The sequence below is a fragment of the Oncorhynchus kisutch genome, linkage group LG10 (genome assembly GCF_002021735.2).
Source record: "Oncorhynchus kisutch isolate 150728-3 linkage group LG10, Okis_V2, whole genome shotgun sequence".
In the NCBI taxonomy this organism is placed as follows: domain Eukaryota; kingdom Metazoa; phylum Chordata; class Actinopteri; order Salmoniformes; family Salmonidae; genus Oncorhynchus; species Oncorhynchus kisutch.
In genome coordinates, this window is record NC_034183.2 from 18,122,361 (window position 1) to 18,147,767 (window position 25,407).

General features: G+C 44.7%; 1 protein-coding gene across 6 annotated transcripts in view; it reads right to left on the bottom strand.

The window, feature by feature from the left end:
* Window positions 1-25,407, bottom strand: part of LOC109897470 (CUGBP Elav-like family member 5) — a 367,555-nt gene that overhangs the window by 314,602 nt on the left and 27,546 nt on the right. For all 6 annotated transcript variants that reach the window (XM_031833229.1, XM_031833234.1, XM_031833231.1 and 3 more), the window contains exon 2: window positions 16,704-16,786. In XM_031833229.1, coding sequence (XP_031689089.1) covers window positions 16,704-16,786 — 83 coding nt within the window. The remainder of the gene's footprint in view (window positions 1-16,703; window positions 16,787-25,407) is intronic.

The following is a 25,407-nucleotide window of genomic DNA, read 5'->3' on the forward strand; positions in this document are numbered from 1 at the left end:
ACCACAATGTGCTACTCTACCACAATGTGCTAATCTACCACAATGTATTAATCTACCACAATGTGTTAATCTACCACAATGTGTTAATGTACCGCAATGTGTTAATCTACCACAATGTGCTAATCTACCACAATGTGCTAATCTACCACAATGTGCTAATCTACCACAATGTGTTAATCTACCACAATGTGCTAATCTACCACAATGTGTTAATCTACCACAATGTGCTAATCTACCACAATGTGCTAATCTACCACAATGTGTTAATCTCCCACAATGTGTTAATCTACCACAATGTGTAAATCTACCACAATGTGTTAATCTACCACAATGTGTTAATCTGCCACAATGTGTAAATCTACCACAATGTGTTAATCTACCACAATGTGTTAATCTACCACATCATGTTAATCTACCACAATGTGTTAATCTACCACAATGTGCTAATCTACCACAATGTGTTAATCTACCACAATATGTTAATCTACCACAATGTGTTAATCTACCACAATGTGCTAATCTACCACAATGTGCTAATCTACCACAATGTGTTAATCTCCCACAATGTGTTAATCTACCACAATGTGTTAATCTACCACAATGTGTAAATCTACCACAATGTGTTAATCTACCACAATGTGTTAATCTACCACAATGTGTAAATCTACCACAATGTGCTAATCTACCACAATGTGTTAATCTACCACAATGTGCTAATCTACCACAGCATGTTAATCTACCACAATGTGTTAATCTACCACAATGTGTAAATCTACCACACTGTGTTAATCTACCACAATGTGTTAATCTACCACATCATGTGAATCTACCACAATGTGTTAATCTACCACAATGTGCTAATCTACCACAATGTGCTAATCTACCACAATGTGTTAATCTACCACAATGTGCTAATCTACCACAATGTGTTAATCTACCACAATGTGTTAATCTACCACAGCATGTTAATCTACCACAATGTGTTAATCTACCACAATGTGCTAATCTACCACAATATGTTAATCTACCACAATGTGTTAATCTACCACAATGTGTTAATCTACCACAATGTGCTAATCTACCACAATGTGTTAATCTACCACAATGTGTTAATCTACCACACAAAAATAAAGGAAGAAAGGAGGAAGGAAAGAGACAGAGAGTAAGATGGGGGGACACAAGTCCCAACAGTTAGCCAGCCCTATGTGTTTTAGTCTATTGTTGGCTGCTGCTCCAGGGGTGTGGGGATTTAATTCCCTGAGGAGCACTTTGGTACAACAGCTCTTTACTGAGGAATACTCTGGTACAGCAGTTCTTTACTGAGGAGCACTCTGGTACAGCAGTTCTTTACTGAGGAGCACTCTGGTACAGCAGTTCTTTACTGAGGAGCACTCTGGTACAGCAGTTCTTTACTGAGGAATACTCTGGTACAGCAGCTCTGTGCTGAGGAGCACTCTGGTACAGCAGTTCTTTACTGAGGAGCACTCTGGTACAGCAGTTCTTTACTGAGGAATACTCTGGTACAGCAGCTCTGTGCTGAGGAGCACTCTGGTACAGCAGTTCTTTACTGAGGAGCACTCTGGTACAGCAGTTCTTTACTGAGGAGCACTCTGGTACAGCAGTTCTTTACTGAGGAGCACTCTGGTACAGCAGCTCTGTGCTGAGGAGCACTCTGGTACAGCAGTTCTTTACTGAGGAGCACTCTGGTACAGCAGTTCTTTACTGAGGAGCACTCTGGTACAGCAGTTCTTTACTGAGGAGCACTCTGGTACAGCAGCTCTGTGCTGAGGAGCACTCTGGTACAGCAGTTCTTTACTGAGGAGCACTCTGGTACAGCAGTTCTTTACTGAGGAGCACTCTGGTACAGCAGCTCTGTGCTGAGGAGCACTCTGGTACAGCAGTTCTTTACTGAGGAGCACTCTGGTACAGCAGCTCTGTGCTGAGGAGCACTCTGGTACAGCAGTTCTTTACTGAGGAGCACTCTGGTACAGCAGTTCTTTACTGAGGAGCACTCTGGTACAGCAGTTCTTTACTGAGGAGCACTCTGGTACAGCAGTTCTTTACTGAGGAGCACTCTGGTACAGCAGTTCTTTACTGAGGAGCACTCTGGTACAGCAGCTCTGTGCTGAGGAGCACTCTGGTACAGCAGTTCTTTACTGAGGAATACTCTGGTACAGCAGCTCTGTGCTGAGGAGCACTCTGGTACAGCAGCTCTGTGCTGAGGAGCACTCTGGTACAGCAGTTCTTTACTGAGGAATACTCTGGTACAGCAGCTCTGTGCTGAGGAATACTCTGGTACAGCAGCTCTGTGCTGAGGAATATTCTGGTACAGCAGCTCTGTGCTGAGGAATACTCTGGTACAGCAGCTCTGTGCTGAGGAGCACTCTGGTACAGCAGCTCTGTGCTGAGGAATACTCTGGTACAGCAGCTCTGTGCTGAGGAATACTCTGGTACAGCAGCTCTGTGCTGAGGAATACTCTGGTACAGCAGCTCTGTGCTGAGGAGCACTCTGGTACAGCAGCTCCTAACTAAGAGGCACTCTGGTACAGCAGCTTGTTATTAAGGAGCACTCTGGTACAACAGTTGTTTACTGAGGAACCATTTGGTACTGCAGATCTTTACTGAGGAGCCATTTGATACTGCAGATCTTTACTGAGGAACCATTTGGTACAGCAGCTCATTACTGAGGAGCACTCTGGTACAGCAGCTCATTACTGAGGAGCACTTTGGTACAGCAGCTATTTACTGTAGAACACTCTGGAACAGCTACTCTTTACTGTGGAGCACTCTGGTACATCTGCCCTTTACTGAAGAGCACTCTGGTACAGCTGCGCTGTACTGTGGAGCACTGTGGTACAGCTACCCTTTACCGAGGAGCACTCTGGTGCAGCAGCTCCTTACTGAGGGGTACTATGGTCAGCGACTCTTTATTGAGTATTTTACACCCCTCCTGTACCATTATAGCAAACCCCACCCCCCGCACACACACACACACACACACACACACACACACACACACACACACACACACACACACACACACACACACACACACACACACACACACACACACACACACACACACACACACACACACACACACACACTCTCTCTCTCTCTCTCTCTCTCTCTCTCTCTCTCTCTCTCTCTCTCTCTCTTTCTCTCTAACTCCTAGTCCTAACATGCTGCCACTGGCACTGCAGTAATACTTCAGTGTTCCAGTTGTGGCACGTTGGAACGTATAACAACCGTGCATCACAATAAAACTTCATAAGCGTAAACTGCAGAGTGGTGCATATACCTTTCTCTCCTTTGACTTCTTTTATGACGCCGCCAGGGCTTTGTATAATAACACTCCGACAGTCCTGGCCACAGATATAAACCCATTAGAGCGCCACAATCCACAAACCTACTTCATTGTCATCTCAATGAATCAACAGAGCTTATTAAAGAAAAGAATAGCCCTGCCCTCTGGACTCCCCGAGCTGGCAGACTACACACGGCTCCAACTGAGAGCTCATTGGCTGCTCACACCAATTCAGGAAATATCACACTCAGAGTCATTCAGACTCCCAGGATTAAACCAAGGGTTTTAAAGCGGCACCCTGGACGCTTCTTTCTTAGACATTATCAACCCTGAACTACACTAGTAGCGTTAAACATGCATGTCTGTTGCTAAAAGTGAGACCTTGGCAAAACGTATCAAATAACGCTTCGCAGACAAGCATCTATTGCTAATACGAGCATCAAGCATCTATTGCTAATACGAGCATCAAGCATCTATTACTAATACGAGCATCAATCATTTATTGCTAATACGAGCATCAATCATCTATTGCTAAAGAAACAGATACAGAGCCTTCAGAAAGTATTCACACCCCTTGACTTTTCCCACATTTTGTTGTGTTACAGGCTGAATATAAAATGAATTAAATTGAGATTGTGAAATCGCTTACAAAGGTGCTTCTACAAAGTATTGACTCAGGGGTGTTAAGACTTCTGTAAATTAGATATTTCTGTACTTCATTTTGAATACATTTGCACTTAAAAAATGTAAAGCATGTTTTCATGTGTTGATGGATGAGAAAAATATATATTCAATCTATTGTGAATTCAAGCTGTAACAACCCCATTTGGAATAAGACAATGGGGTATGAATACTTTCTGAAGGCACTGTAGGTGGTATTTCACTACACAACCAGCCATTTCAGATTCAAACATTCTAGTTTGTTCAGAGTGTCCCAGTCCAGAAATGGTTTTACTTACAGAGGAAACAGAAACACAATCTCCTGGAGAAAAAATGCCTTTGTCCCGTTTTCTGTTCTATTCCACCTCTCCAGCTCCTTTCCCCCATTCCCCTCCTGCCACACACGTACCTACAAATACATACACACATACACTCCTATTACCTAGGGGATCAATTCTAACGAGGCACTCTCCCTAGACTACAAGGTCTCCCATCCTGCCATCACCGATTGGTTTCTCGCTGACCGGTCCCCTCCCCTCTTGCCCCGCACACAAACACAGCCTTGAATTAATCAGCCTTTGAAGCAGGCAGGTGGGAAATCAGGCAAGGCCGCGGTTGATGAGCAGGTGAATGGGAGATTGCGTGTGTGTGAAGCCTGGTGATTGGCACGGCAAGGGGAGGCGAGGCGAGGAGAACAGCACAGCACCGTGGCAAGCCAGCCTCATTTCTACCGCACAAGGTCGGCTACTCTCCCCGGCAAACACAGCCCCGGCCATGCAGCTACCTCCCATCATCTCACACATCCCATTACAGCTGAGCCCCGGCACACACAGCCCCGGCCATGCAGCTACCTCACATCATCTCACACATCCCATTACAGCTGAGCCTCCTCTGTCTGCATGTGAGTGAGTGAAAGAGAGAGAGAGAGAGAAAGGGGGGGAGAAAGAGGGAAAGAGGAAGAGAGGGGGAGAGAGAGAGAGAGAGAGAGAGAGAGAGAGAGAGAGAGAGAGAGAGAGAGAGAGAGCGAGAGAGAAAGAAAGAAAGAAAGATAGAGAGAGAGCTAGGGGAGAGAAAGGGGAAGAGAGATAGGTAGGGGGAGAGAGAAGGGGACCAAGAGAGAGAGAGGGAGGGAGAGAGAGAGATAGAGGGGGAGAGAGAGAGAGGGGAGCGAGAGAGAGGGAATGAGAGAGAGAGGGGGGGGGCAAGAGAGAGGGTGGGAGAGAGAGGGGGGGGGGGGAGTGACAGGGAGGGGGAGAGAGAGGGAGAGGGAGAGAGAGATAAAGCCCTTAAATCGAATTGAATTAAGAGAGAGGGAGAGAGAGACAGGGAGGGGGAGAGGGATGAAATGCAAACATATGTTTTCCATGCCACTAAAGCCCTTTGAATTAATTTTAGAGAGAGAGAGAGAGAGAGAGAGACAGAGAGAGAGAGAGAGAGAGAGAGGGGATATACTTAGTGTTGACGTTGCTGATACGTACACGGCTACGATTATTTTCTTTTATCTGTTGGATTTGGGAGCGGGGATTGTGTGAACGATGTGGGATTTGCTATGATGCTGAGCTGTGTAGTGTGTGGAGTGTGTGAATTAAATCTCAGGTGGACTGGTGTAGGGGCTAGCTCTGACATCAACTGTCTCCCCTGTCTGTCACATTGCCACTGTTAAATGTTCTAAGAACAAACTAGACAGTGCGGGGAAATCATCAAGTAATCTGAAAAACTGTTTGAAAACAGTCTAGGAACGACCATGCTTTTATTTGGTGGCATTAATGTCAACCCACTGGGCACAGACGTCAATTCAAAGTCTATTCCACGTTGGTTCAACGTAATTCGTTGAAATGACATGGAAACAACGTTGATTCAACCAGTGTGTGCCCAGTGTGAAACTATCTGATATTGTGATTGTCTGTCCCACAATACAGGTACATACACACACAGACTTACACACATACCAACATAATGTCGTGGAAATATTCATCAATAATAAGAGAGACAAGGTCAATCACCAATCAGGATATTACTTTATTCAAAACGTATTAATACAACAGATTGGCGCCGGAGGAGATGGCCGCCGTTTTACGGTCTCCTAACCAATTGTGCTGTAATGTGTTTTTGTTTTCGCGATATTTGTAAATGATTTTGTACATAATGTTTCTGCAACTGTATCTTACGGAAGAAAATAACTTCTGGACATCAGGACAGTGATCACTCACATCGGATTAGACAAAGACCTTCTGGACATCAGGACAGCGATCACTCACATCGGATTAGACAAAGACCTTCTGGACATCAGGACAGCGATCACTCACATCGGATTAGACAAAGACCTTCTGGACATCAGGACAGCGATCACTCACATCGGATTAGACAAAGACCTTCTGGACATCAGGACAGCGATCACTCACATCGGATTAGACAAAGACCTTCTGGACATCAGGACAGCGATCACTCACATCGGATTAGACAAAGACCTTCTGGACATCAGGACAGCGATCACTCACATCGGATTAGACACAGACCTTCTGGACATCAGGACAGCGATCACTCACATCGGATTAGACACAGACCTTCTGGACATCAGGACAGCGATCACTCACATCGGATTAGACAAAGACCTTCTGGACATCAGGACAGCGATTACTCACATCGGATTAGACAAAGACCTTCTGGACATCAGGACAGCGATCACTCACATCGGATTAGACACAGAGCTTCTGGACATCAGGACAGCGATCACTCACATCAGATTAGACAAAGACCTTCTGGAAAACAGGACAGCGATCACTCACATCGTATTAGACAAAGATTTCTTCAACAACAACAACAACAAGCAGGACTCACACGATATTCTCCAAACACCCCACAATTCAGACATCCTAATTATTTGCAAAAGGAAGCGACGCAGAGGACGAAGAGTCGTATGCCTCGTCCGGACCCGCAGAAGGCGAGTGGGAAAGCTGCCGTTACGTGCAATCATTGGACAATAAACTAGATGAGGTACGATCACGAATATCCTACCAACGGGACATCAAAAACTGTAATATCCTATGCTTCACGGAATCGTGGCTGAATGATGACATGGATATTCAGCTAGCGGGATATACGCTGCACCGGCAGGATAGAACAGCACACGCCCTAAGACGAGGGGGGGCGGTCTGTGCATATTTGTAAACAACAGCTGGTGCACGACATCTAAGGAAGTCTCTAGATTTTGCTCGCCTGAAGTAGAGTATATTGTGATAAATTGCAGGCCACACTACTTGCCTAGAGAGTTCTCAACTATACTTTTCGTGGCTGTTTATTTACCACCACAGACAGATGCTGGTACTAAGACTGCACTCAGTCAGCTGTATAAGGAAATAAGCAAACAGGAAACCACTCACCCAGAGGCGGCGCTCCTAGTGGCCGGAGACTTTAATGCAGGGAAACTTAAATCAGTTCTACCAAATCTCTATCAACATGTTAAATGTGCAACCAGTCAGACCCGAGCAATCTCCCTCTGGTACCTTCCAGTCAGACAGGAGAAATCTCCCTCTGGTACCTTCTAGTCAGACCGGAGAAATCTCCCTCTGGTACCTCCTAGTCAGACCGGAGAAATCTCCCTCTGGTACCTTCCAGTAAGACCGGAGAAATCTCCCTCTGGTACCTCCCAGTCAGACTGGAGAAATCTCCCTCTGGTACCTTCTAGTCAGACCGGAGAAATCTCCATCTGGTACCTTCCAGTCAGACCAGAGAAATCTCCCTCTGGTACCCGCCAGTCAGACCGGAGAAATCTCCCTCTGGTACCTTCCAGTCAGACCGGAGAAATATCCCTCTGGTACCTTCCAGTCAGACCGGAGAAATCTCCCTCTGGTACCTTCCAGTCAGACCGGAGAAATCTCCCTCTGGTACCTTCCAGTCAGACCGGAGAAATATCCCTCTGGTACCTTCCAGTCAGACCGGAGAAATCTCCCTCTGGTACCTCCCAGTCAGACTGGAGAAATCTCCCTCTGGTACCTTCTAGTCAGACCGGAGAAATCTCCATCTGGTACCTTCCAGTCAGACCAGAGAAATCTCCCTCTGGTACCTTCCAGTCAGACCGGAGAAATCTCCCTCTGGTACCTTCCAGTCAGACCGGAGAAATATCCCTCTGGTACCTTCCAGTCAGACCGGAGAAATCTCCCTCTGGTACCTTCCAGTCAGACCGGAGAAATCTCCCTCTGGTACCTTCCAGTCAGACCGGAGAAATATCCCTCTGGTACCTTCCAGTCAGACCGGAGAAATCTCCCTCTGGTACCTTCCAGTCAGACCGGAGAAATATCCCTCACATGAATGGAATGTGGCTGGTTCGGTTTATCACCTAAGGCATCGTACATCTACTGTCAGCATGAAGCCCCAGAGGCCCACTCTCAGTTCACACAGACACAATATAGTTCTAACAACCCCCTATTTTGTTGCATAAACAACCATTTGATGCAACAACAGTATTAAACATCATGTTGTAATTTCACCCACAACAATAAACACTACTGTATACAGTACACAATTACACACACACAGACCAGTGATGTGAGCGGTTTGATCATCACAAGCTGCCATGTCCACATGTTTTTCACAACACTCCTACACACTTCTCTCTGTAGCCACAGAGGACCCTGAGATGATGGTAGCATACTGTACGCACCTGGACAGCTGTCAGAGCATCTCCCACTGTCTAGACAAACCTAACCACACACACTCTCCCCTCCCCGGGGCACTTTCCCTCTCTCTCTATCTTTCTCTCTCTCACTATCATTCTCTCTCCATCTTTCTCTCGCTTTCCCTCTCTCACTATCTTTCTCTCTCCTTCCCTCTCTCTCGATTGTTCTCTCTTTCCCTCTCTTTCCTTCTTTCTCTCTCTGTCTTTCTCTCTCTTTCTTTCTCTATCTGTCTTTCTCGTTCCCTCTCTCATTATCTTACTCTCTTTCCTTCTTTCTCTTTCTATCTTTCTCTCTTTCCCTCTCTCTCTCTCTCTCTATCTGTCTCTCTCTTTCCACCTCTCACTACCTTTCTCTCTCTTTCCCTCTCTCTCTCTCTATCTTTCCCTCTCTCTCTATCTTTCTCTCTATCTGTCTCTCTCTTTCCATCTTTCTCTATCTCTCTTTCCCTCTCAATCTTTCCCTCTTTTCCCTACTCTCTATATCTGTCTCTCTCTTTCCCTCTCTCTATCTGTCTTTCCCTTTCCCTCCATCTTTCTCTCTATTTTCCCTCCATCTTTCTCTCTATTTTCCCTCTATCTTTCTTCTCTCTTTCCCTCTCTCTCTCCCTGTCTCTCTATTTTTCTCTCTCTTTCCCTCTCTGTCTCTCTCTTTCCCTCTATCTTTCCCTCTCTCTCTCTTTCCCTCTATCTTTCTCTCTCTTTCCCTCTCTCTCTCTATCTCCCTATCTTTCTCTTTCTCTCTCTTTCTTTCTTTCTCCTTCCTCCCCTCTCTCTATATCTGTCTCTTTCCCTCTCTCTCTGTCTTTCTCTATCTTTCATTCTCTCTGTCTCTCTCTCTTTTTCTCTCTCTCTCTCTCTCTCTCTCTCTCTCTCTCTCTCTCTCTCTCTCTCTCTCTCTCTCTCTCTCTCTCTCTCTCTCTCTCTCTCTCTCCCTCTATCTTTCTATGTTTCTCTTTCCCTCTCTATCTTTCTCTCTTTCCCTCTATATTTCTCTCTCTGTCCCTCTATCTTTCCTTCTCTATGTGTCTCTCTCTTTCCCTCTCTCTCTCTCTGTCTCTCTCTTTTCCTCTCTATCTGTCTCTCTTTCCCCCTCTCTCTCTCTCTCTCTCTCTCTCTCTCTCTCTCTGTCTCTCTCTTTCCCTCTCTATCTGTCTCTCTTTCCCTCTCTCTCTTCTCTCTCTCTCTGTCTCTCTCTTTCCCTCTCTATCTGTCTCTCTCTTTCCCTCTCTCTCTGTCTCTCTCTCTCTGTCTCTCTCTTTCCCTCTCTATCTGTCTCTCTTTCCCTCTCTCTCTGTCTCTCTCTCTATCTGTCTCTCTTTCCCTCTCTATCTGTCTCTGTCTTTCCCCTCTATCTTTCCATCTTTTTCTCGCTTGCCCTCTCTATCTTTCTCTCTCTTTCCCTATATGTATATCTTTCTATCTCTTTCCCTCTATCTATCTCTCTTTCTCTCTCTCACTGCACCACATATATCTACTTTCTAGCCCAGTCCAGCCATCAGGGCGTGCTACTAATTTCTGCCGCAAATGTCTTCCTGGGAACTCAGGACATTGTGGTGAGCAATTCCTGATGAGCCCATGAAAGGCCAGATAGCATTATGAGGGAGTGTGTGCAGGCAGAGAAGAGGGTAATGGTGGGCCTGAAACACAGTCACCTGTAAGGGTTCTTGTATACACCTTGAATATGTACTATACATTCATGTTGACTATCTGCTTATGCACTGTCTATATTGATTTGGTTTCACATTGATCAGATGGCAATCACATGACACACCTTTAAGTGGGGGGACAGCCGGCAGTGAAGGAGTTAACAACGATCATAACTCCTCTCCTGGGGGATCCTAGATTACATTCATTACACCATAGCCCCGGGCAAACTGCATATCAAGCAGTATTACAAACAACCAACTGGCATATCTACTTACCATCAGCGCAGAGTAGCGGGTTGTTTCTAAAAGAAGGCTGGATGGCTGTTTGACTGGCTGGCTGGTGAGAGGCCGCTGAGCAGAGAGAAGCTTTTCCAGCCCACAGAACACACAACCCACTTCACACAGCCATCCTGCTACACTGCTGCATATCTACTACACACATGTTCTCTCTGTTTCCATCTCTCCCTTCATCATTCCCCTCTATCTTTCTCTCTCCTTTTCTTTCCAAGGCCCTGCCTCTCAGTGTCAACCCGTCATTCAGGGCAGGTGGGGCTGTTTTGAGCGCCAAACTTTTAGGTAAAAATAATAATAATATAGTTTTTTTGGGGGGGGGGCTTGCCTGTTTTGCTTGTAATTTTGCCATTAATACGTGTCACATATCAGTTTGCAAACAATGTCAACATAAGAAATGTAGGCCCTAACAGTTCGTGGGCACCGTTTGTCACTGTTAGAGTGCAATTCATGTATTGTTTAGTGTTGTGTCGTGTATTGGCTTTGCTGGCAGGCATCTAAATTTTTTTTGTTTGCCCCACCAAGACTTACATGCTAAAATTGCCACTGGGACCGACATAAAGCTGTCCCAACAGCAGAGTTCCAACATCTTACCACTGCTACACCTGGCTTTCAGTGGAGCCTTGTCTGGCAGCCAAACAGTTCATTCAGCCTCATTTACTGCCTTTTAAGAAACATAGCTGATATGGCAGACTTGCATAAACAAATGTGGTTTCTAGTTACAATAGAGATGTACAAACTATGGCATAAGGGGACGACAAGCGGATAAGATGTCATCCGTATTTTCGATTAAGACATTAATGAGCAAGCTAGGACGGACGTAGTCATTATAACTATTTGTTCAGCACTTTTGAAATGTACAGCGACAGAATTCAGAACATGGGCCGTTCTTACAGTGCTGTACAACAAGTCAGAACTGTAGGATAAATAAAGGGGGCATATAAACAGACAATGAAAGCTCTTAGAATATTCAATGATTACATTTCTCAGTAACAGGTTTTAGGCTATTTGTGCACCACCAAGTTAGAACAGTAGGCGAAATTAAGAGCAAATGATTAGGGTGAGGCACACTGAACGGCATTTGGGTCTTTGTGTGTCAAAAAAGATACACGTCATATAACACAATTTGATGCGTTAAATGAGCTTTTAATTTGACACGTCAAATAACACAATTATATTATAGAATGTTGTGTGTGCTGAATTTGCATGTGCAATCCAAGCACTACCAATACTATCAGTAGCACTGTCAAAGCTGTATAAAAAAGTAGCCAAACAAGCACTCACCGGACCACGAACAATGTGTTTACAATACCGCCTTGGTGAAAATACACCAAATTATTAGGGTGCGGCACATGGGCTACTGACAGCTTACTACACAACATACACTTAGCATTACTTTCATAGCTACAGTATACATTTCTCTCTTGCATATTACATCATTTATGTAGCAGCATACAATAGATGTTTGGTCTCACCTTGTGAAGGTGGCGCAGCGGTCCTTTGTGGGCAAATTCTGTCATCAAATTTTGTCATCAAAGTCGGGCATTCTCTGGATTTATGGTGGGAACTCGGGGGAAAAAACACAGCCACTCCATTGAACAGCAGGCTAACGTTAGTGGTTTCTTTGCAACGCTTGCAGTTAGCCACTGATTCCTTCCAAACGACTCATTGTCAAATTTGCAATTTACAACTTGTTGTGTAATCTTTATGTACAATGGCCGATGAGCACCGATACGTTTCATCTATAATTTCTCTTCATTATTTCTCTTCATATGACACGGATTAAAAAAGATTTGCCAGTAGATTGTTGACTTGATTCATGATGATGACTGTTAGCTAAGACTTTGAAAGTAAGATGTTGACATGATCAGTCCAATAAAAGCTACTGTAGCTATAGCATGATTTGATTTCATTCTATCTGTGGCCAAAGACCTTGAGCCTTCTTGGATGGGCACTACTAATATTAATCTATGGCATATCCCAAGGGGCTAACATTTTGGAGCTCTAAGCTTAGAATTGGGGATGACGTACTGTCCCATGAGTGACAGAAAACTGAGCCAATCACGACAGAAAACTGAACCAATCAGGTGCAACGCTCTGTATTTTCTGCTGGCTAGCCCCACCACCACCACCACAGAAAGCACTGAGCTCGGCTGAAACACCTGCATTTTGGAGCTGCCTTACTCAAGAAAGCTAAAAAGAGAACATGTTTGTATGAGGTTTTATTAACTCAATGACATTTTATTGATTTTTTTACATTGTTTGCAAACTGATATGTGACAGGTATTAATGCCAAAATAACAAATTAAACAGACAAGCCCCACCCCTCAACAAAAAAAAAACTATTATTTATTTATTTTACCTAAAAGCTCTGCCCCACCTGCCCTGAATGACAATTCATTGTTTAGTGTTGTGTTGTGTAGTGGTTTTGCTGGCATGCATCCCACATGTTATGTTTGTTTGCTCCACCAAGATGTCCATGCTAAAATCGCCACTGCTGTCTCTCCATTTCCATAACATGAAAATAGACACTACTATCAGTTACTCTCTCCTCTGACTACAGAAACGGAGAACGTCTCTGATGGTTTGATGGTAGCAGTGTGGTATCAGTAATGCTACAGTACAGTGGTTGTGTCTGTGGTGTTTCTGCAGGCCTGTGTTTCTGTGTTTGCTTTGTGGATTGAGGTAGTGGTTGCTCTATACAAATGCTCTGTAGCTAGCCACTACACCCATCTGATTCTCATTCTCGGTGGGCTCTGACACACAACGTCTGCCTGTTCTATTTGTCTGACATGTTATATCTCAGGAAAAGAGGAGGCAGGGGGGTCTCAGCGGGGGCCAGAGCAGGGGCCAGAGCAGGGGCCAGGAAACACAGGAGAAGGGGTAACTGTTTCACAGCACTCAGGTGAGAGGGAAGACACAGCCACGCTCACCTCTTTGTATTCGCCATGACTAAAAGTTGATGTATAGAGAAGTACTACTAGAGTGCAGTGAAGGATATCAGCGGGAAAGATGGTGGCTGGTACAGCGTGAGGATGCATTCTATTTCTGGGGATTGTATGATGGGGTTGTATGGGTAACGTAGTTTGTCGGATGACATTGATTCGTTGAATGCCTCAGTATAAGTGCCCGATTACCATTTTGTGTACTGTAAGTGGAATGTGTCTACTGGGAAAAAACAGAGAGATGCATAATATAATGAACATGCATGCAGAGAGAGGAGTTCATTCTCCCTGACATAGCTTGGTGGTCTTTAATATGTTCCATCCTTGTGGATGTTAAATCTTTCAGAGGCCAGATGGTTTGTAGACTGTGTTTTCGCTCCCAGCCTCACGGTACCCCTCATTTATACATTCATCCACATCTTGCCTTTTAATCCCAGTGGTGGGTCCAGCCTGACGGATGCCCTCCCAGGCTGGCAAGGAGGCACAATTAGCGACTCCACGAGACAGAAGAGACTACTAGTGGGGTGGAATGAGCTGGGAGAGAATCCCCCTCTCTTTAACGCACTGCTAAACACAGTTATAGCCTACCGTGTACGCATCCCTTGGAGTTCTCTCAAATAACAACTTATTTTTTTAAATATTCAAATGCTCTAAAAATATATAAATAGCCCCTCCACCCTGGAGCTTGGCAAATTTGAAAGATAAAATAAATAACTTGTTTTTTCGCCAGTAATGTTCAAAGTTTGAGGTGTTAGTATTTGGATATTTAATGTGAAACATTCCTTTTGGCTGGGCTCCTTATTTTCTTGTCTTAGATGGCGGTTGGTCTTTCTATCTGTAATGTTCTCCTGTAGAGGTCTGATCTGGTCATGTTGAGCCATGCTGTCTCAGTAGGAGACCAGTCTCTACTGTGCTCTACTCTGCTTTACTCTGCTCTACTTTGCTTTACGTTGCTTTACTTTGCTCTACTCTGCTCTACTACTGCTCTACTCTGCTCTACTACTGCTCTACTCTGCTCTACTCTGCTATACTACTGCTCTACTCTGCTCTACTACTGCTCTACTCTGCTCTACTCTGCTATACTACTGCTCTACTCTGCTCTACTCTGCTCTACTACTGCTCTACTCTGCTATCCTCTGCTATCCTCTGCTATCCTCTGCTTTACTCTGCTTTACTACTGCTGTACTCTGCTCTACTACTGCTTTACTCTGCTCTACTACTGTGTTACTCTGCTCTACTACTGCTTTACTCTGCTCTACTACTGTGTTACTCTGCTCTACTCTACTACTGCTCTACTCTACTCTGCTCTACTCTGCTTTACTTTGCTTACTATGCTCTCCTCCTGCTTTACTCTGCTCTACTACCGTGTTACTCTGCTTTACTCTGCTCTACTCTACTACTGCTCTACTCTGCTTTACTTTGGTTACTCTGCTCTCCTCCTGCTTTACTCTGCTCCACTACTGCTCTACTCTGCTCTACTCTGCTTTACTTTGCTTACTCTGCTCTCCTCCTGCTTTACTCTGTTCTACTACTGCTCTACTATTGCTTTACTCTGCTCTACTACTGCTTTACTCTGTTCTACTACTGCTCTACTATTGCTTTACTCTGCTCTACTACTGCTTTACTCTGCTTTACTCTGCTCTGCTCTACTCTGCTTTACTTTGCTTACTCTGCTCTCCTCCTGCTTTTCTCTGCTCTACTACTGCTCTACTACTGCTTTACTCTGCTCTACTACTGCTTTACTCTGCTCTACTACTGCTTTACTCTGCTCTACTCTGCTCTACTACTGCTCTACTACTGCTTTACTCTGCTCTACTACTGCTTTACTCTGCTCTACTCTGCTTTACTTTGCTTACTATGCTCTCCTCCTGCTTTACTCTGCTCTACTACTGCTCTACTACTGCTTTACTCTGCTCTACTACTGCTCTATTCTGCTCTACTCTGCTCTACTACTGCTCTACTCTGCATTACGGTGCTCTACTTTGCATTACTCTGCTCTACTCTGCTCTGCTCTACTCTGCTCTGCTTTACTTTGCTTTACTCTTATCTACAACTGCTTTACTCTGCTCTACTCTGCTTTACTCTGCTCTCCTCTGCTCTGCTTTACTCTGCTCTACTCTGCTCTGCTTTACTCTGCTCTACAACTGCTTAACTCTGCTCTACTCTGCTCTACTCTGCTCTGCTTTACTCTGCTCTACTTTGCTCTCCTCTGCTTTACTCTGCTCTACTACTGCTTTACTCTGCTCTACTACTGCTTTACTACTGCTTTACTCTGCTCTACTACTGCTTTACTCTGCTCTACTACTGCTTTACTACTGCTTTACTCTGCTCTACAACTGCTTTACTCTGCTCTGCTTTACTCTGCTCTACAACTGCTTTACTCTGCTCTACTCTGCTCTGCTTTACTCTGCTCTACTCTGCTTTACTCTGCTTTACTCTGCTCTACAACTGCTTTACTCTGCTCTACAACTGCTTTACTCTGCTCTACTACTGCAGCCGACGATGTCCTTGCCATCTGCCGTAGTGGGGGAAATAGTAGAATGACTACTCTCACACACATACAATGTGTACAAACGGAGAGATGCGCACAAACACACACACACACACACACACACACACACACACACACACACACACACACACACACACACACACACACACACACACACATACACACACACACACACACACACACACACACACACACACACACACACACACACAAACACACACACACACAAACACACACACAGATACTGTGCATCAACATTGTTTATAAATGCAGAACTTATCTCTCTTTCTCTCTCACACACACGGTGCACTTTCCCTATTTCAAATGGGCTCTTTGTCCCTCATGCATATCATTTCTGTTTCTAAGTAAACAACAATGACTCACTATGCCTTTTTTTAAACGCAAAGAACAAATTAATTGACATTTGATGTCATTGCCTCAGAAACCATGAGCGAAGTGCATCTGATCAATGCTGGCTATAACAGACACATGAAACAGTTCAAACCAGTCCTTTAAAAGCCTGGATTATTGATTGAATCCTTTTCCAATGTTATATCTGGGGCTGGAGCAGATTGAAGCAGGCTGGTAGGTGGTCGGTGGTGAGTGGTGATGTGGGTTGTGTTGTTCAGATGGCACGGTGGTGGAGCAGGTACAGAGAGAGACTTACCCCTGGCAGTGTTTTCTGTTCATGGAGGGCGTTCTGGGCTTTGATGGCCGACTCACGGGCGCAGTAGGTGAGGAACGCACAGCCTGAAAAATAGAGAGGGGGAGATTGGGGACAGATATTAAAACTAGTCTATCTGAACACTGGGGACTAAAAACACTGGGGACTGAACCCTGGGGACTGAACACTGGGGACTGAACACTGGGGACTGAACACCGGGAAAAGAAAGGACACTAAACATGGAGTAGCAACACTAGCTCAGTCATAGAACAACAGAGAAGACTGATCATTTTACCATCCCTAGCCCAGTTACAAAGCACAACAACACTTGGCAACAACACTGTTCACAATCGAATCCCCTCCACCCAACCCACTGGGTCCCCATCAACCTCACTTAGTCTCAGACCCTTGTCAGTCATGAAAGCAACACCCTGTGAAAGGGAAGTGTCCCTCACAATGACACAGCCAGAGCTGCTACTGGGAGCTGTCCCTCCTTGCAGACAGTCTCAATGCAGACATACACTTCGGTTGGCTCACGGATGGATGCTTCCTCTCTGTGCCTTGCTTTCTCTCTCTCTCGTATTCTCTTTCTCTCCTCTCGATCTCTCTCTTTTGTCTCTCTCTTTCGCTCTCTCTCTCTTTCTGTGCCCCTCTTTCTCCCTCTCTCTCCCTCTATTTCTCTCTCCCACCCCCAGTGCCATAGATCAGCCTCTCCTTGTCCAAAGTGACTACCACACTATTGCAATTCACAATACTGAGCCCTTTTGACAGCAGCAGAGAAAGCGAGGGAGGGAGGGAGGGAGGGAGGGAGGGAGGGAGGGAGGGAGGGAGGGAGGGAGGGAGGCTCCAAGCCTTAGGACTCTTTGACCACAGAACGAATCCCCAGTCACAAGAACTCCAGGTGAGTACCACACACAAACAAGACACTCACACACAGAGACAGAGAGAAATATCACTCCAGCACCATCTGCCAAATAAAGAGCTCCTCCTGCAGGCACTCAGACAGCCCAGAGAAATGAGGGAGATGAGGAGAGAGAGAGGGAGAGAGAGACAAAAGAGAGAAAGAGACCCAGATAAATACTATTGCAATCATTTCCCCCAGACTGTTTGAATAAATAGTTTTGGTAGTGTTATATTGATAAAGTTCATGTGGGTTACCACACACTATCATATTTCTGCCATTTTGCAGGTGGTTTATTAGAGGCCATCAGTTTTCCGATCATATTTCAACAGAAAATATATTCAGTGAGTGGAAATGAATTAGCTGTCTTTACAGAGAAAATATTTATATTCATTCCCCATGTTGCATATCACATCACTTTTATCTGTCTATAAATTCCCCACCTCATTCAACTCCTCGCAGCCCGGCTGTATTACAACATGCTCAAGCATGTATTTCCCCCTGAGTAATGCTACACAGGCATTCAATAACCCCAGAATTTTCTCCCAGCTATTCTTTTATTTTACTGCCTTTTCACATAGCCAGGTCAATGCATTACGGTAACACAAAAATAAAGGGGACTTACACAGCGCTACACAGCCCTACAGTCTCCCAGCACATCAGGCCTACCTCTAGTCCCTGCTCTCCGAGTCTGTATGTATATTATGGATGGGCAGCGATGGAGTCTGTCTGGGGTCACCCCCTCAGTCTTCCCTGGCTGACTGTAGCTGTCACGCCCTGGCCTGTGACTAGGGTGGACATTCTATGTTATTTTTTCTATGTTTTTGTATTTCTTTGTTTTGCCAGGTATGGTTCTCAATCAGGGCCAGCTGTCTGTCGTTGTCTCCGATTGAGAACCATACTTAGGTAGCTCTTGCCCACATGGGTTTTGTGGGTAGTTGTTTCCTGTTTGTGTTTTTTCACCTTACAGGACTGTTTCGTGTCGTTCACTCTCTTTGTTTTTTTTTTGTCATTCAGTGTTCAGTTTATTTAGTTAAATGTACTATGAACACTTACCATGCTGTGTGTTGGTCCGATGATTCCTATTCCTTATCATCAGTTGAAGAGGAGAGCCGTTACAGTAGCACTGCCTGGGGTTATGGTGCAGCTCTCTTCACACTGCACACCTGGTCCCCGCCAGCCCTAACTTAATGATTTCCAATGGCCTCCAAGCATATCACTCTATCGTGATGCTTCTTTCCCCACGTCACATCAGCCCTGTCCCTCTGACTGAGGCTTTACTCTGTTGTTTTTCTGTCTGAGAGACCATGGTGGTATGTGGGGCTGTTTTGTTGTTATTATTCTGTGGAATAGTGTTGTTAGTTTTTTGGACACGCGCCACCACCATCTCTCACTGAGCAGGGCCTCGTTTGCATATTACAATCACAAACACTGCCCAAGTTGGATTCATTTGTTAATGTGTAACACATACAGCATTGAGAATAAATTAATAACAACCACAATGCCAACAAACAAAGGGGAACATGAACTCCATTTAAATGTGCTTCTATGTTCTTTAATGTAAGGCTTAACAAGAATCTGTTGGCCACGGGTGAAAGCTCTAACAACTTCCTAATTGGAATCCAAACACGTACAAATTGCCTGCGTTGCATTGCATATCAAGTGCAGAAGTCGGAGCATGATGAAATAGTTTGAAACACAACAAACAGCGATGTAACCCAGAGCAAGAGGCTGGTGGTGCTGATGCAGCAAAGGGAAGGCACGGTCTGGAGGATATGATCTTACCCCTGCATCATTTGATACCGATCTAAAACAACCCTTATCTCACGTTGATTTCTGGCGAAGAATCTCCTTCTCCACCTTCTCTATTTCTTATATAACCCTGTCTGATGAGTGGCTCCATTACATCAGCTGAGGTAGCTACAGAGAGACCGAGATAGCTACAGAGAGACCGAGATAGCTACAGAGAGGCTGAGGAAGCTACATAAAGGCTAAGGTAGCTACAGAGAAGCTGAGATGTCTACAGAGAGGCTGAGGTGTCTACAGAGAGGCTTAGATAGGTACAGAGAGGCTAAGGTGTCTACAGAGAGGCTGAGGTAGGTACAGAGAGGCTGATGTAGGTACAGAGAGGCTGAGGTGTCTACAGAGAGGCTGAGGTTTCTACAGAGAGGCTGAGGTACGTACAGAGAGGCTGAGGTACCTACAGAGAGGCTGAGGTGTCTACAGAGAGGCTGAGGTGTCTACAGAGAGGCTGAGGTAGGTACAGAGAGGCTGAGGTGTCTACAGAGAGGTTGAGGTAGGTACAGAGAGGCTGAGGTGTCTACAGAGAGGCTGAGGTGTCTACAGAGAGGCTGAGGTGTCTACAGAGAGGCGGAGGTGTCTACAGAGAGACTGGGGTGTCTACAGAGAGGCTGAGGTAGGTACAGAGAGGCTGAGATGTCTACAGAGAGGCCGAGGTGTCTACAAAGAGGCTGAGGTGTCTACAGAGAGACTGAGGTGTCTACCGAGAAACTGAGGTAGGTACAGAGAGGCTGAGATAGCTACAGAGAGGCCGAGGTACCTCAAGAGAGGCTGGGGAAGCTACAGAGATGCTGAAGTATCGACAGAGAGGCTGCAGTGCTGATCAGTCTAGAGAAACATATGGGGTCATTGGGGCGACTCTCTCTCCCTGGCTCTATTGTGTTGAGATGGTTTGTAATTGAAGAGACTCTGCTCTCCCCTCCTCTTTCCTCTTCCCTCCTCCCACTGCTTCGACAGTAGCCATTTGCACGGTTATTTCCTGCCGACATGACCCTCCATTAATAGTGCAGGAGGGACCTTGTGTCTGGTCCAGAAACCTTTGGCCCTAATCTGTGAAGTGTAGGTACTGCCTGCTAAGTGTAGCAGTCCTACTGATAAACCGTTCCCCCTCTCTCTCCCTCTCTACCAGAATCAGCACTTATTCTAAGAGCCTACTACTACCCATTCCTACTGTCACACACACATACACACACACACACACACACACATCAACCTAACGTACACACAGCCTAACGTACACACACACCCCACAGTGTCTCTCACTCCAACCCTCTCTATTCCATCTCTGTGCCTCAGAGGCGCCTGCCCCAGTGTAATGAAAAAGTGTGAACTTCCCCTCTCTGTGGGATTTACTTCACCAAAAGTGTGAAGGTAGCAGAAACACAGCAAGCCCTGGCACAGGTCTCTACTCGCTGCCTTCCCACTCCCTCACACTTCATTTGCACTCTGTGCAAAATGTCATCGCCGAAGGTAGATTACTTGCTTACTTCATTTACTGCTGCAAGGGCTTAGGGGAAATGATAGGCTTTCTGAGGGGCTGGAGCCCGAAATGCACCTCATCAGCACTGATACAATGTGATTATTACCTGAATCTGTGCCAGGCGTTGCGGAGCTCTGTGGTGCAGATTGACTATGAGGGGTAATCAGGGCTAGTCTCAGAGCAGTCCTTACTGCTCTTAATCACACCCACTTCTCACACCCCTGATCCCAGATCAGCGCAAACATTTTGGGAATCGTAAATTTGCTTAAGGTGTGGAAATGCTGAACCGAAAGATAAGGCGAACAAATTCTACAGCGGCAAGAAAAAGTATGTGAACCCTTTGGAATTACCTGGATTTCTGCAGAAATTAGTCATAAAATTTGATCGGTTCTTCATCTTTGTCACAACAATAGACAAACACAGTGTGCTTAAACTAATAACACACAAATTATTGTATTTTTCTTGTCTATATTGAATACAGAAGTTAAACATTCACAGTGTAGGTTGGATAAAGTATGTGAACCCCTAGGCCAATGACTTCACCAAAAGCTAATTGGAGTCAGGAGCTAACCTGGAATCCAATCAATGAGACGAGATTGGAGATGTTGGTTAGAGCTGCCCTGTCCTATAAAAACACTCACAAATTTGAGTTTGTTATTCACAAGAAGCATTCTCTGACATGAACCATGCCTCAAACAAAAGAGATCTCAGAAGACCTAAGATTAAGAATTGTTGACTTGCATAAAGCTGGAAAGGGTTACAAAAGTATCCCTAAAAGCCTTGATGTTCATCAGTCCAGGGTAAGACAAATTGTCTATAAATAGAGAAAGTTCAGCACTGTTGCTCCCTAGGAGCAAAGATGACTGCAAGAGCACAGCGCAGAATACTCAATGAGGTTAAAAATAATCCTAGAGTGTCAGCTAAAGACTTACAGAAATCTCTGGAACATGTTAACATCTCTGTTGATGATTGTACGATATGTAAAACACTAAACAAGAATGGTGTTTATGAGAGGACACCACGGAAGAAGCCACTGTTGTCCAAAAAAACATTGCTGCACGTCTGAAGTTTCGCAAAAGAGCACCTGGATGTTCCACAGCACTTCTGGCAAAATATTATGTGGACAGATTATACTAAAGTGTTCGGAAGGAACACACAACACTATGTGCGGAGAAAAAAAGGCACAGCACTCCAACATCAAAACCTCATCCCAACTGTAAAGTATGGTGGAGGGAGCATCATGGTTTGGGGCTGCTTTACTGCCTCAGGGTCTGGACAGCTTGCTATCATTGACGGAAAAATGAATTCCCAAGTTTATCAAGAAATTTTGCACGAGAATGTAAGGCTATCTGTCCGCCAATTGAAGCTCAACAGAAGTTGGGTGATGCAACAGGACAATGACCCAAAACACAGAAGTAAATCAACAACAGAATGGCTTCAACAGAAGAAAATATGCCTTCTGGAACTGCCCAGTCAGAGTCCTGACCTCAACCTGATTTAAAATGCTGTGGCATGACCTCGAGAGCAGTTCACACCAGACATCCTAAGAATATTGCTGAACTGAAACAGTTTTGTAAAGATGAATGGTCCAAAATTCCTCCTGACCGTTGTGCAGATCAGATTCTCAAAAACATTTGGTTGAGGTTATTGCTGCCAAAGGAGGGTCAACCAGTTATTAAATCCAAGGGTTCACAAATTTTTCCACCCTACACAGTGAATGTTTACACGGTGTGTTCAATAAAGTCATGAAAATGTTTAATTGTTTGTGTGTTATTAGTTTAAGCCGAATGTGTTTGTCTATTGTTGTGACTTAGATGAAGATCAGATCAAATTTGATGACCAATTTATGCAGAAATCCAGGCAATTCCAAAGGGTTCAAATACCTTTTCTTGCCACTGTATATTTACAGGTTAAATAGACAAACAATAGACAGACGTGCATATGGGGAGACAGATGCATTCCTCTTGAGAGGTTCCTAGCAATCTGCCCCATTCCCAAGACAAGACACAGGCTTAATAGGCTGCTAGAACTTGGAACATATCAACAGCCAACCACCCAGCCACTGCTCAGGGAGAACAAAAGGGAAGAGGTGGGGGTACTTTCCAAAGTGCTCTCATTCATTGTTCCGACAACAATATTTCCCCTGCCCCAGCCTAATTACCTTGTAATGAGTGCTGTAATATAAGCAGACCTCTAGCATAACCTGTAAACCTTAATTAAGCCAGGCACCTTAAAGGGAGCTGCATGCGGCTGGGCCTCCATCCTCTGACAGTGCACCCTCCTGCACTATAAATGGGAGGCCTTCAGGTGCATTTCAACAGTATCAAGATGCTTCCTCTCCTTGTCTCTTTATCTTCCATCTGCTCTAATATGAAAGACCTGGATAAGTGAAGGCAGGCAACTTGGCAGGCACCATATTGCTTTCACCTGCATTCCCATGTCAGTACAAATGAAGGTCAGGTGAGACAAGGACAGGAAAAACACTCAAGACAATTGAGATGCTTCCTGCTATTCATGGAGCTAAAATGGCCTGGAGTCTGGACACTGGTCTCCACTGTGACCCCTGGCCAGGAGACCCAGGCCATTGATTTGTTATTTTACTCACTTATCATAGACAACAGCCCTTGAGGATGACTTATATACAGTCACAGATCCATAGGAAATATATCCTGAAGAACACACTACATGTCTTTGTGGACCAAACAGTTGTGTGTTTCTGTGCAATTGTTTGTGTGTATGTGTCTGTGTGTGTGTGTGTGTACAGTAAAGATTTTGTGTGTGTACAGTGAGGGTCTTGGCTAGGGCTGTGGTGTTCATTACATTTTGTCAGACGGTTCTTGTCATGCAAATGACTGCCGGAATCACAGTAATTGACCGATAATTAATATAAACATGTTTAGCATCTCCAGGCCTCCACACATACAAGCAACTGATGTGCCTTTGGGACATCTACAGTTTAATACAGTCTAATAAATACATTTAATATACACCACCACAACAAATCCATTACAGTGCCTTGCGAAAGTATTCGGCCCCCTTGAACTTTGCGACCTTTTGCCACATTTCAGGCTTCAAACATAAAGATATAAAACTGTATTTTTTGTGAAGAATCAACAACAAGTGGGACACAATCATGAAGTGGAACGGCATTTATTGGATATTTCAAACTTTTTTAACAAATCAAAAACTGAAAAATTGGGCGTGCAAAATTATTCAGCCCCTTTACTTTCAGTGCAGCAAACTCTCTCCAGAAGTTCAGTGAGGATCTCTGAATGATCCAATGTTGACCTAAATGACTAATGATGATAAATACAATCCACCTGTGTGTAATCAAGTCTCCGTATAAATGCACCTGCACTGTGATAGTCTCAGAGGTCCGTTAAAAGCGCAGAGAGCATCATGAAGAACAAGGAACACACCAGGCAGGTCCGAGATACTGTTGTGAAGAAGTTTAAAGCCGGATTTGGATACAAAAAGATTTCCCAAGCTTTAAACATCCCAAGGAGCACTGTGCAAGCGATAATATTGAAATGGAAGGAGTATCAGACCACTGCAAATCTACCAAGACCTGGCCGTCCCTCTAAACTTTCAGCTCATACAAGGAGAAGACTGATCAGAGATGCAGCCAAGAGGCCCATGATCACTCTGGATGAACTGCAGAGATCTACAGCTGAGGTGGGAGACTCTGTCCATAGGACAACAATCAGTCGTATATTGCACAAATCTGGCCTTTATTGAAGAGTGGCAAGAAGAAAGCCATTTCTTAAAGATATCCATAAAAAGTGTCGTTTAAAGTTTGCCAAAAGCCACCTGGGAGACACACCAAACATGTGGAAGAAGGTGCTCTGGTCAGATGAAACCAAAATTGAACTTTTTGGCAACAATGCAAAACGTTATGTTTGGTGTAAAAGCAACACAGCTCATCACCCTGAACACACCATCCCCACTGTCAAACATGGTGGTGGCAGCATCATGGTTTGGGCCTGCTTTTCTTCAGCAGGGAAGGGGAAGATGGTTAAAATTGATGGGAAGATGGATGGAGCCAAATACAGGACCATTCTGGAAGAAAACCTGATGGAGTCTGCAAAAGACCTGAGACTGGGACGGAGATTTGTCTTCCAACAAGACAATGATCCAAAACATAAAGCAAAATCTACAATGGAATGGTTCAAAAATAAACATATCCAGGTGTTAGAATGGCCAAGTCAAAGTCCAGACCTGAATCCAATCGAGAATCTGTGGAAAGAACTGAAAACTGCTGTTCACAAATGCTCTCCATCCAACCTCACTGAGCTCGAGCTGTTTTGCAAGGAGGAATGGGAAAAAATGTCAGTCTCTCGATGTGCAAAACTGATAGAGACATACCCGAAGCGACTTACAACTGTAATCGCAGCAAAAGGTGGCGCTACAAAGTATTAACTTAAGGGGGCTGAATAATTTTGCACGCCCAATTTTTCAGTTTTTGATTTCCACTTCATGGTTGTGTCCCACTTGTTGTTGATTCTTCACAAAAAAATACAGTTTTA